Source organism: Podarcis raffonei, chromosome 3 (assembly GCF_027172205.1).
Source record: "Podarcis raffonei isolate rPodRaf1 chromosome 3, rPodRaf1.pri, whole genome shotgun sequence".
Taxonomy (NCBI): Eukaryota; Metazoa; Chordata; class Lepidosauria; order Squamata; family Lacertidae; genus Podarcis; species Podarcis raffonei.
In genome coordinates this window covers 61116085-61129074 of record NC_070604.1, presented here as the reverse complement: position 1 = coordinate 61129074, position 12990 = coordinate 61116085, and the positions used below count along the sequence as shown (strand labels likewise).

Genomic DNA, 12990 nt, shown 5'->3' with positions numbered 1-12990 from the left:
TCAAAAATCGACAGCTCTGCATATGAATCTGTACACTGAAGAATTCAGTTGCATAGCTGGACAACTTCTCAGCAAAGTGGCATTTTAGCCCCTATATTGCAGCTAAAGGGTTGGGACTGAGTCCTGATTAGGAAATACCCAAATCTGGTGGTGCTGGCAAGTGAAGTGAACAGGCGTGCAGCCCCTCGTGATAACACAATAACATGTAGCAATATTCTTGACAGCAGCTGAAACTCTTTCTTTCTTTCTTTTGCAAGTTTGTTCCTGTTCATAATTTCAGTGGCACATTCTATTATTATATACGAAATGCTTTTAAACCTTTAGATTTTATTTTATTCATATGTTAAAAGTTCAATTCAGTAGTTTCATGTAGTCTGAAGTCCTTGCACCATCAAAAGAGAGAGGGAGGGAGGGAGAAATTCCAGGAAAACACGTGGACCATGGAGCTACAGGAATGCTGGAAGAGATTTTTCCTGTCGTCATTTACTACCCTAATCGCCTGAAGATCTGTAATTGAGGCTGAAATCTTAAACATACTCATTCCCACTGAATACACAAGTGACTGACTTCTGAGAAAGGATTGAAGATAAATTTGATCCAGTATACATTGCATGTTTGTTTGTTTGTTTATTTAAAGCCCAATCTGTCAAACAATATCGAAATACAGCTTATCCATTCCAATTCACCCTTATCTGAATTTTCCATTGTAGTTCTCCAACCAAACAATGTTTACAAAAATGCATTGTATTAGGGGGGAATTGCTTGCAAAATGTGTACATGAGTCAAAACTGTTTATAAAAATGTTTGAACTAAAATGTGATGAAGTTTCATGAGGTTTTTTTTTTTTAAAGAAAAATAGCAAATTGTTGCAAAATGTGGAGAACCCAATTTAAGATTGGAGAAAAATAAGAAATGAAATTGTCATATCCTCGCATCCCTGCTTCCAAGCAAACATGCATTGGTTTGTGTTCTGGGATCTTCCAACTGGCAAGGAAGGAACCATTTTAACAAGACCTAATAAATTACACACATTCATTAAAAAAGAGTTGTAAATATTGGCAAAAATGTCTTCAGTTGTAGGATTTCGGGCAGAGGTTGATTTCTCTCTGGGTAGAAATCCAGACCCGTCAGAAGCTCCACATCACGGACACGAGCTGTATGAGTCTGAATTCTTTCTTCAACCCACAGTGATTCCGGCTGCCCTTCCTGACAAAGCAAACAAACACAAGAACTTCAATTGTGCATCAACAGGCAAAACAACAATGTTGCAGTAGTGGAAGGAATTTCTGCATACAAATGCCTTACAACTTTATTATTTTCCCTAATTAAATTTCTGTCACTGTGGACTGGGGTAACTAGGCCATGGCAATCTGCTGAATGTTTCCTTTGCCCTTGGAACTTGTTCACTATCTTTTAACAGTTTCCTTACAACAGTACAATGAGCTATGACTTATCAGAATGAACAAACACAGCAAGTCCTTTATGCCATATTTGGGAAGAGGGAGGGGTAGGCTGAAGGCAAATGCTACAAGCAAAAACTACTCTTTTTTTACTTCAGCTATTGGCACTACCTAGTTAGTATGCCAGGTGCTGACCCTCGGAGCAGAAATCATATACACATTTTCAGATGCTTTGAACAGCCACTGAGCAGCATATCTTCACTCTGGATACTGTGCATTACTATCACCCAGCTGTTATGCTTTTCTCATTTTAAATGCCACCACAGCCACTCCAGCTAGAGGAGGAGAAGTCGCTTACAAAGCACGCCCAATTATATGTGGCTTACCTTGTCCTGTGACTAAATGATGCAAAAAAGCCTTGTCCAATTCCATCAATGTCGCCTTGGTGCTTTTTCAAAAGGAAAGTATTACTTTATAAACCAGCACTAGGGCATTGTGATGGGGAGGCATAACTGATAATGCTTTTTTGCCAGCTGTGTCAATTTCACTGGAGAGCAGAATTTGACAGCATGTCCCAGGATGCCCACAGTCAAGAAATAGGATAAACCAAGCAAGAGATGGCAATGCACTTCAGATAAATTACATCTGTTCACAACTGGCAGAACTCTTCTTCAGCAACCATTTAAAAATCTAAGTCCTGCTTATTCAAAACTGCATTTCTGACTTTCATGCATATATACTAACACAGGAATTGGGGAATTGTAGCCCTCCAGATGTGTTTTCCCCTGGGAAATCTGCACTTTAGTGATAAATTAGAACAAATAGCAATCCACTTAAAACCCAATTGCTGTTTGTACCAATTCAGCACTAAAGATTGGCTTTCCCTGGGGAAAAGCGGTGGGAAAATGGAGGTGTAGATAAGTCCTTAGTCTCTTATCCACTATGTCACAAGTGGTCTGAATAACAGTAAGTTGAGAGTCAATTGGAATGATCTCTTAGGCTAGGCCTTGTGTTGGATTTTTACTGGACACTAAAGACTTCTCAGATGGCCGCATTTGTAGAAACTGCATCTCCAATACGAAGAGCAGGGGCATGTGAAGTGAATAATGTTATACTTACACCACAGCTCTCAGAGTTGTCGGGCCGATGAGGAAGGATGAAGGGCAGGACACTCAGCGAGCCTGAGCAACTCAGTGGGGTGTTGGCTTGGTCCTCACAGCTAGTCAGTACAACAAAGTAATGGGTTGGGATGGGAATCTGTGAATTGCCTACATGCCTGTGAAAGGAGATCAATTAAAGGCTGTTTACCAAAATCTATACTTTTTATAAAATTATATTCACACCATTTCATTCAATGAAATTACAACTACCTACCCTGTGGAAATATTATGGAGAATAGCTGCATAACTGGAAGCAGAAGGAAATCAGCACTCGTTAGGTAGGATTACACTGTCTGTTGCAAAAGAGATACTGCATATGCCTAACCAGCAATTTTCAGTTTCAGTAACTTACAGCACAATCCTGTACATATTTACTCAGAAGTAACTCCCATTTAATTCAGTTGGGTTTACTTGAGGCAAGTGGGTATGGGACTGCAATTGTGAATCAATGTGGATTGATATTCTGTCCAAAATTTTAACCAACAAAGGCATACAATTTTAGCAGTTTTTTAGATTGGATAATTCCTTTGATGTGCATGGTTGTATCTGGGGTCAAAAGGCTGAAAGAATAAACTTCTGCCTTTTCATTGCATTTCACTGATTTTCTATTTTTTTAGTTGAAACTGTATTAACATTTAACAAGAAACAATAATTGAAAAGGAACTGTGAGAGTGAAATTCTGATGCCCCTGGAATTAGTTTTCCTATCAATCATACAAAGAAGATTCCATTAGCTGAAACTGAAGCAGTGTCACAGATATTCATGCAAATGCAGTCCCTTAATGCACAGGGTAATTCCTGTATGAGCTCTCTCTTCAAAAAGTGGGTAGGGTTATCTTGCCATGACTAACTTTGTACAGATTTTGATCTGTTTATAAAAGCTTTTAAACAGCACAGTGTGGCTGACAGGATATTAAAGCCCTTTGACTGGAAGGAAGCTCTAGTCTGTCATCTCATCCATCCACCTACATTGTGGCAGAAATTCTTTCCCTCTGTCCAAACCATATTTGAAAAATGTGGCATCAAGTCTAGCCTAGAAAACAGCAAATCCAGTAAAACCCGGACCATAAACCTATTTGCATAGCCAAACTGCCCAGAACTTGCAAATATTCTTTACAAAACTGGCAGCTGGCAAGAAATTATCCTGGGTCCATTAGAGAGCATATCAAACAGATCAGCAGAACTCCATACTCCAGAAGACATCTGAAGGCAGACCTGTTTAGGGAAGCTTTTAATGTTTGATGCATTACTGTATTTTAATATTTTATTGGAAGCTGCCCAGAGTGGCAGGGGAGGCCCGGCCAGATGGGTGGGGTATAAATTATTATTATTATTATCATCATCATCATCATCATCATCATCATCATCAATTTGCAGCATAGGAGCTAACTCCTAGGGGCCATGGGGACTTCAGCCCCCACAATAAAATATTTGAGGGGGCCAGGCCCCCACAAAGTTGATGGGCATTCCCATCAACTGCGTCATGTGATCAAATATGTGGGGTGGGGCTTGGCTGGGCCCCCACAATATTTCATTCAAGTTGGCCCCCCGATTTGTAGGTAAATTGTGATCAGCAATGCAGCTGTTGTTCCCAGAGGAAAGATCCAGGGAGTGAGGCTGGAATTATTCTATTCTATTCAAGCCAGATGCTGGTATCAGCCAGCCCACATTGGATTGTTGGCATCCATTTGTCTCGAGAGACAATGGAGGAGTGTGTCTTTGGAGGTGAAGTCAAACTGCTGGAGAGTTGCAGTGCCTGCTGTGACTGTAGAGACCAAAATAGGAGAGACATGTTTTGTTGCAGCAGGGCCAGATTAAAGGCGTCCAGTTGTGCTGCTGCAGATGCACCATGGCGTTTCTTCTCTCTGCGCTCCTTCCAGCAGCCATCCCTCCTCTGGTCACTGCTATGGATGTACAAACTGATTGTCTGTCTCCAGGCACTGCAGTCGTCTACAAGGGATTCTCACATGGTGAGGTGAATGTTGCCAGCCTTCACGTCATGTTTGCAGACATCTTTGTAATGCAGAACTGTTCTGCCAATGGGCCTGGTGCCTGAAGCCAGCTCCCCATACAGCACGTCCTCAGGGATCCTGCCATCTTCCATTCTGTGGACATGACTAAGCCAGTGTAGATGTCGTTGAGACAAGAATGTGAACATGGTGGGAATGTGATGCCCCAAATCCTCCAAATGCAGCACATGTGGAAGGCATTGAGGTGTCGCTCCTGGCAGTGCCCACAACTCACTTCCATAAAACAGTGTGCTCAACATACAAGCCTGGTAGACCTTCATCTTTGTATTGGACATTAGCATCACATTCTCCTATACCCCTTTGGAGAGGCATTGCCGCAGCTGCCTTGCCAAAACACCTGTCTATTCTTTTCAAGCCAGATGTTGGTATCAGCTGGCCCACATACAGCCAGTCATTCTACATGGTATAACTTGATTTCTTGGCTGACTTGTGACTGAGAACCTGCTGCAACTCGCTTAAAATCTAGCATGGGGTTTCCCAGACTTAGGTTTCCAGCTGTTTATGGTCTACAGTTCCCATCATCCCTGACCACTGGTTCTGCTAGCTAGGGATGATGGGAGTTGTAGTCCAAAAACAGCTGGAGACCCAAGTTTGGGAAACCCTGAGCAGATGGCAGACTGGCTATTGTTTGTAAGCCACTCTGTGATGCTTGACAGAACAGTGGGATATAAGTGATTTAAATGAATAAATAAAAATGAAACTTGTGCCACATGCTAACATTTAAATTGGTTACCTTTTTTCTTTACTTACTGTGTAATAATGTCAAGGGAATCAAAGTGTCCATCACTATTATAATCAAAAATAGGCCCACTGATCACATTTAGCCCATTTCTCTCTGTAGCATATTTTGGAAGTAGTGTATTATGCAAGTAATCCCATAATCCTGCAATTGAAAGTACAGTGAGATAGAATCAGCTACAAGGGGAACTGTTATGCTGAATCAGTATGGCTTCTCTGTCTCATGACCACACAGACCAGAAGAGGCAAGAATGTAAGCATAAACTCTCAGGTAAATAATGCACTATCAAAGTGTTGGCCATTATCAGCACTTACTTTTGAATTCTTTGTACATGGGAACAATGTTGCTGGTAAGTAAAGCATCATATTGTTCATCTGCAGTTGAATTGAAGTCTGTGGGAAAAAATGGGATTAATAGTTTGTAAATCATGAAAACTAAACCAAAATTATTTTAAGCTGAGCACAATTTTGTTTACGATTCTGGTGGATCTATTCATTAAAATACCTCTTAAATTTTATTATTTAATACCCTTTCTTCCCTCTTGCATGAAAACATAGGATCAAACATAGTGGTAACAGAAAGATACACGTGGACCCTGCAGCAAAAGTGTGAAATTCTTCTCTTCAGGGTTTCAGCCAGCCAGCCATGCCCCTTCCCATGATTGGTTTTCTGGCAACAAAGCACAATGAGATGCCATGGTTTGTTGTTGGCTTATGAACCATGGCTTGTTTTAACTATTATCTGGTGTTGTGCCAGAAGCCAACTATCTTGCTTTAAAATGGTTTGCTTGGCAACCTCACCTCAGACGCTCACCAAGCTAGAGAGGCACAAGGCAGCAGCAACTGGAAAACAAACCAAGCTTTGGAGAAACAATCTGTGGCTTGTTTGCTTGCCTCGTTGTACAATGAACAAAGCATGGTTAAAACAAGCCATGTCTCCATGTTATGTGCAAATGAATCACCGTGAGCCTGGTTTCTAACAGATTCCTTTCCATGCAACGTTTACATATCTCTTTACTCAATGTAAATCTAAGCCTGTTGAAGAAAAATATTTAACTATGTCTTGAGGAGCCTTGTGGTCTGGTACTACAGAAGGCAGTGACTATAATATAGCAAAGCTATTCTTTCACAAAAGAAACACCACTGAAATACCCCTCTCTCCCTTTTTAATGCCATGCTTATCCCCAGTGGGTTGTTTCAGTGCTGTGTATATGTTTTTAAACACTCAGCCACATCCAGCCGATTACAACATTATGATCTTTTCTATATAAAGAGCACTACTAACTGGGAGGGTAGAGGAAACCGTGGGTGATGTTCAGGTCTGGCTGGTAGTTGGAGCAGTTTTGGCTCTTAGCTTCAGGGATTCTAACATCAGGCCGCAGACAGTCTGGAGCAGGGGGAGGAAGAGAAGATGCATCTCCCGCCTGGGAAGGGGGGGAAAGAGAGAGTATTACACCCACAGTCGTGGCTAACCTACAGTTTTGTGACTTCCTAGCCTAGCTTTCATTGATTCTTTCTTTTCCTATTTTTATAATGAATCATGTCCGTGCTAAAAATAGAAATGGACTTTAGCCCTTCTTTCCAGTCTGTTTATTCCTTGGTCCTTCAGCATTTTGATAATGGATGGGGAGGAAGGAGGGGAAGTCAGCCCAATGTAAAGCAGTTGCAGCAAAGATCAAAGCAGCTTTTGGATTAAAGATGCAAGGCATTTGCCCTCTTGGCTCTAATCAACAAGTTAAGATGTGTGACTCAAACTGGAGCTTCACAGAGATTGCATCATGTATGCCTTCCTGGCCTCCTTTGGTTCAAGATCTGCAGGTAGGACTGGGGGAAAACCTCCCATAGGGAACCCCAGGACCTCTGTCAGTCAGTGTAGAAACAATAAAGAAACAAAAACAAATTTAACAAGTAAGGCAATGTGTTAATTGTGTTTCCTCAACTTATAGCAGAAATACTTTCAGATGATTTAAAAAAAATAACAACCCAACCTTTATCTTAGAGTTTTAAAAGATGGGGCCAGAGACACCGAATTTCTGCTGTTCTGTGCCTTTCCTTAGGTATTTTCTTTAACATTGTGTCATTGGGCTGTGCCTTACTCTGCCACCCCCAGCCCCACCACACACACCCAGCCAACAGTCAGTTGATGAGAAGCAGAGACCAGCAAGCAAAGTAGTGGCAGCCTAGTGTCTCTTATAATGCTTAGTTCAAGCTGCATGGTAGGTCAGACTGAGAGGAAAAGTACAGTCACTGCCTTTGGTAAGAAGAGCATGCTTTAAACAGGAAACAGTAATCAATGTGTCAAGAGGCATAATTTATTTGCATTTTGTGGGACTTTTAACTACAGCATTTGGAAGCAGTTGCTTTTGACTGCCAGGCCATCACCCAGCCACTTCCAGGGGTGGTGTTGGTGTTTCTTAAGCGTTATAAGGAAAAAAAGAAAATATATAAATAAGGCATTTAAAAAAAAAAAGATCCCACAAACTCATTGATCCAGAGATGTAAACCCTACTCAGTTCAGATGTTCTTCAATACCCTTTTTATCTTTATACAGCACTTTAAAAAAAACCAACCAGTTATGGGCCCATTTTCAAAATCTCATCCAACTAGCCGTATTTCTATACCAGACTCATGAATCCAGGAATGAGTGGCATGTGTGAATGACCCAACATGAAGCAACAGCCATAGACAGAACTTCCACATGGTCCAATGCCACAGCAAATGCCCACAGTTTTCAGTGAGGTGATTTCTGACATTCAGCTGAAAAGTCGTGGAACTGAAGTGTAACCAAGTGTTGAGGAACCAAGTGGTATGCATCCCATGAATCAAATCTCCTTGTAGGAAAGCCTTCTGAGGGCCACATGTCAGTGGTGGACATAGGCCAGCCAAAAGTGCGTGGGGCCAGAAAGGAAAGTGGGCAGAGCAATAGATGGGACTCTTGCTTTTGTAGAGGAGACTGCAGTCCAACTACACAGACATATATATATATATATATATATATATATATATATATATATATATACATACATATACATACACACACAACACAACACATCACAACACATAATGCATATCCCCAGTGAGGCAGGGAAGCAAGAGACATTATCATGAGTCAAAGGCACATCTCAGTCAGGAAAAAACATTTGAAGATGACATGGAGCAGAGCCAGCACAAGGTATGGGCTGGGGTGGCCTGAGGAGAATCCTGAGGGCCAGTCTAAGAGGTCTGGCAGGCCACATTCATGACAAAAAAATAGGACATGGGGCTCAATTACGGGTCATACACTGCAGGACAATTTCAATAATCTGCAACACAAAGGTGTTTACTTTCTTTTCAAAAGAGTGAATGAGTCTATGAGTGAGTGAATGAGAGAGAGAGAGAGAGAGAGTGTGTGTGTGTGTGTGTGTGTGTGTGTGTGTGTGTGTGTGTAGGAGGGGTTGGTGACTCGGTACAACCAAATCTTTCCTATCCAGGAGGTGGGTTTTTCCTCATAAACTTTGCCAACAGTCAGAGGGAAAAATCATAGTTTTTCCCTAAATCACTGCCTCAGGAAATCTGGCTACTGACTCTGCTATTTCACTGACTCACGACAAACTGCTTTTTATAACCTAAAGGGACTAGCTCAGGATATGCTGGCTATCAAAAAAAATAATGGGATGGATTTCTGAGCCAACACTGGTACTTCAATGCCCCTGTTGCTTAAGGGCCAAACTAGATATAGGCAGATAGATAGAGAATACGTAACTGTGGAAAAAATAACAGAAAATGTCACCTCATGGTGGTATTCCTTCATCAAAATGGATTGTATAAACATCTCCATGTAACCAAAAATTGGTCTATCATGAGATTCTGCTATAATTTTCATTCCATTTGTAGGTCTAACCTGATTGTGGCCACCTCTAGTCTGGCAATATTTTGCAGAAGGGATTAAAACACATACTGGAAATTTAGGCTTGTACGATTAAAGCGACTTAAAGGGCTTTATCACCTAACGCAATTAATCCACTTTTTAAAAGAAGCAGACTTTTTGCAGTTAGGAAAGTGACAGGGAAATACACTGGCATTAGTGAGATGAATGAATGATTGACAGTGCACAAGTGAATCAGTATGAATGCTGAATAAACAGGTAGTCCAGAGAAATCCTATAATGTGGATCTCCTTTTAAGGCTCTTTTGATTTCACTGCCTGCAAAAGGAGAACAAATACCACACAGCAGGAGCTGGAAAATAACTAGTGAGCCTTCTTTTTAGAAGGCTACTAGTATATCTGGAGGCTACTATTCTCTCTTGTTGAAAGATAACAAGGGCAGATAGCAGTTACTGGTATCCATCAGGTTTTAACATCTACTCAAGGCCTTACTCCTAGAACTAATGACATTTTTATTGCTGTCTCAGCATCAAAACTCTTTGTACACACCCACTTCAAGAAGTGCTGGCTTCTTTTTCATATCTTATGAAAAGCATTGTAAACCTCTATCTAGAATATTTTCTCCACTGTGTTGGAAAAAAACCCCTTCAAATTATCTAGCTAAAACATTACATTGTCACTAAAAACATTAAGGGCAACCATAAAAAAAAACTAAATACATCAGAAGCAGGAAACTTCTCTGACTTCTCTGGCAGTGTCTATTAAGACTGGTGATTTTTATCTTGTTTCTAAGGTTAGGAGTGAACAGTGAAACAGCCACATTTGCAGATAATGGTTCTGTAAATAATTCAGGGTAGTAAAGACAAAAAGGAATGATGAAGAGCTACAAACGGTTCTTTCCAGGCTTGGTGAATTGAAAATAAATAAATAAATAAATAAATAGCATCAAGTTACATTGAACTGTATTTGCCATCAAAAATACATCTTCAGGATGTGGTAAAACATTATGTGTGCTGTGAGGAAAAAGTAAATTCTATGTTGGGAATCACTAGGAAATGGATTGAAAATAAAACTACCACTATTGAAATGCTGCTTTTTAAAAACTGGAGTAGTAAACCCCTGGTCAGCAAGCTGGATATAGCCCCATAAAGCCCTCACTCCCCACCCTCTCCAAACTCTCATCTCATTTGCCTGCTCTGTGGCAATGGTTTCTGTGGGAGTGAATATAAGGACCAAAACAGAGCTGCATGTATGTGAAAGTGCCACCAGGAAGCTTGGAGGGTGGCCAAAGAAGCATCCGGTTTAAAGCAGGGGGTCTCAGCAGCCTCTGGTGCCACCTCTGCAAATTTGCTTTTGCTGGACCGCTTCTAGGGTCCTCTCAGATACAGTGGTACCTCGGGTTAAGTACTTAATTCGTTCCGGAGGTCCATTCTTAACCTGAAACTGTTCTTAACCTGAAGCACCACTTTAGCTAATGGGGCCTCCTGCTGCTGCCGCGCCACCGGAGCACGATTTCTGTTCTCATCCTGAAGGAAAGTTCTTAACCTGAGGTAATATTTCTGGGTTAGCTGAGTCTGTAACCTGAAGCGTATGTAACCCGAAGCGTATGTAACCCGGGGTACCACTGTAATGTCAGAAAAGCAGTTTGATCCAATTCTCCTTCGCTGATTCACAAGTGCTGGTAATGATCAGAAGGAAGGGGAGAGCCGAGGCAGAAAGAGGAAGGCCGGGTGGGAATGCTGTATGTTTTGTTTGCCACAGATCAGAGAGGGAGTGTGCTTCTGAATACCAGTTGTGGGGGAACAGTAGCAGAAGAGTGCAATTGCTCTCCTGCCCTGCTTGCGAGGTTCAGAACATGGAACTTGTCAGGAGTGCGTGCAGGAGCCGGGCCCTGTGACTGGTAGGGCCTCGCAGGACTAGGGCCTTCCTGAGTTTGGCCTGGAAGGGCAAGGTGTGGCCTCACAGGTGAGGCTTGACAGAAGACTTGTAGCACCTGGTGGCAAGGGCCAGGAGGAGTATATAAGGCCAGCATTTCCCTCTGGCTCTTTGCCATGGCAACATGCTACCCACCTAGCTGTGCTTTGGCTTCCCGACTCCTGGAATCCTGACTCTTGGACCCTCAGCTTCCTGACTCCTGGTTTCCTGACCCTTGGACTCTTGGCCTCCTGACTCCTGGACTGCTGACCCTGGACTGCTGATTCCTGCTTCCCAGCCCCGACGTACCAAGCCAGGACTCCGACTGCCCGTAACCCAGACTGTGACAGCCCTGCTGATCCAGGCCAAAGGGCTATTATAGTCCAGCTATGTGGCCAACCCAATGCCCATGGGAAGCCCACAAACAGAACCTGAAGGCAACAGGCACTCTCCCTACTTGGGTGTTCATCTGGAACTGGTGGTACACCACAGCCATTATGACTACTAGCAGTCACTGATAGCTTTAACAGCTTCATATAATCTCATTTTGAAGCCATCCAGATTGGTGGCCAACACTGTACCTTGTGACAGCAAATTCCACAGTTTAACTAGGCAGGTGGTTAGGCAGTGTGAGAGGCTGGACTAGGCAGGCCTATGGTCTTAGGTTCTGATGTTTACCACAATGATGCCACCTGGCTTTTCTGGGCTGGCTAAGGTCTCCCAGGAGCAACTCTGCCCACGCTGCAGGCTCCCTAAAGTATGGCAACAGATGCTTCACGTTGTGGAACTGCTGTGCTGTCTAAGTATAAATGGATGCCAAAAAAAGCTCCCTCTGCAATGAGGTCATTTTCCTTGCGCCAAAAAACAAGCCTTAAGAGATTATTATCAGAGATGAGAAGCAGCAGAAACAGACACATTCCTTTCACTTAGGTTTGAGCCAGCTGTGTATTGTGCAAAAATAATTTTTAAAATGAGAGGCTATGCACTTATTTAAGCATCTCTCCTAATGTAAACATATCGGGGGTGAGAAGCCTGTGCCCCACTCCAGATGTTGTTGGACTCCAGCTCCCATAGTCCCAGACCATTAGCCATGCTGGCAAGGCCTGATGACAGCTGGAGTTCAACAACATCTGGAAGGCCAGAGATGCATCAGCCAGCCATGTTCTATGTAAACCCACACCAGATTAATTCACGAATACCAGAGGTGTAAGATTCTGATCAAGACATAGCAGGAAGGGGCCAAAGGTTTCCCACTTCTGGATTATAAGAAAAGATCAGCTCAAAAGTCCATCTAGGGAATGCTGTTTCCCACTGTGGCCAGGCCGGACATTGCCTCTGGGAAGTATGCATGCAGGACATGAAGGCAATAACTTTCTTCCACTGTTGTCCCACCAGCAACTAGCATTCAGTGATACACTTCCTCTGAAAAGGGAGGCTCTATGTTGCCTTGATAGCTAAGAAGAAGAAGAAGAGGAGTTTGGATTTGATATCCCACCTTTCACTCCCTTTAAGGAGTCTCAAAGCGGCTAACATTCTCCTTTCCCTTCCTCCCCCACAACAAGCTAAAAACCTAACAAGCTAAAAACAAGCTAAAAACCACTAAGAGACATTACCTCCCCCAGATTTGTCTAATCCTCTTTCATAACCATCTGAGCTAGAGGCCATCACAGTGTCTTGTAAGTTAATTATGCACTGTATGACAAAGTACAGCCTTTTGGGTCTCCTGAATCTCCAGTCCAGCAATTTCACTGAGGATTAGAAGCTGCTTGCCATCTGGGAAAAGCTGTTCCCTGGTGTTTGCCGCTCTTCTCTCTCAGCTACCAGAATAACCCGGTACTATTGATGCCAGGGTGGAGGTTGGACAGGAGTCCTGCTGCAAGCAGTG

At 42.5% G+C, this 12990-nt stretch overlaps 1 protein-coding gene across 2 annotated transcripts in view; it reads right to left on the bottom strand.

Annotated features, from left to right (window-relative positions):
• Positions 1-575: 575 nt before the first annotated feature.
• Positions 576-12990, bottom strand: part of ENPP3 (ectonucleotide pyrophosphatase/phosphodiesterase 3) — a 47892-nt gene continuing 35477 nt past the window's right edge. For both annotated transcript variants that reach the window (XM_053381930.1, XM_053381931.1), the window contains exons 19-23: positions 6613-6751; positions 5643-5720; positions 5340-5472; positions 2520-2676; positions 576-1206 (exon numbers count right to left, since the gene is read on the bottom strand). In XM_053381930.1, the coding sequence (XP_053237905.1) occupies positions 1036-1206; positions 2520-2676; positions 5340-5472; positions 5643-5720; positions 6613-6751 (678 nt within the window). In that variant the 3' untranslated portion in view covers positions 576-1035. The remainder of the gene's footprint in view (positions 1207-2519; positions 2677-5339; positions 5473-5642; positions 5721-6612; positions 6752-12990) is intronic.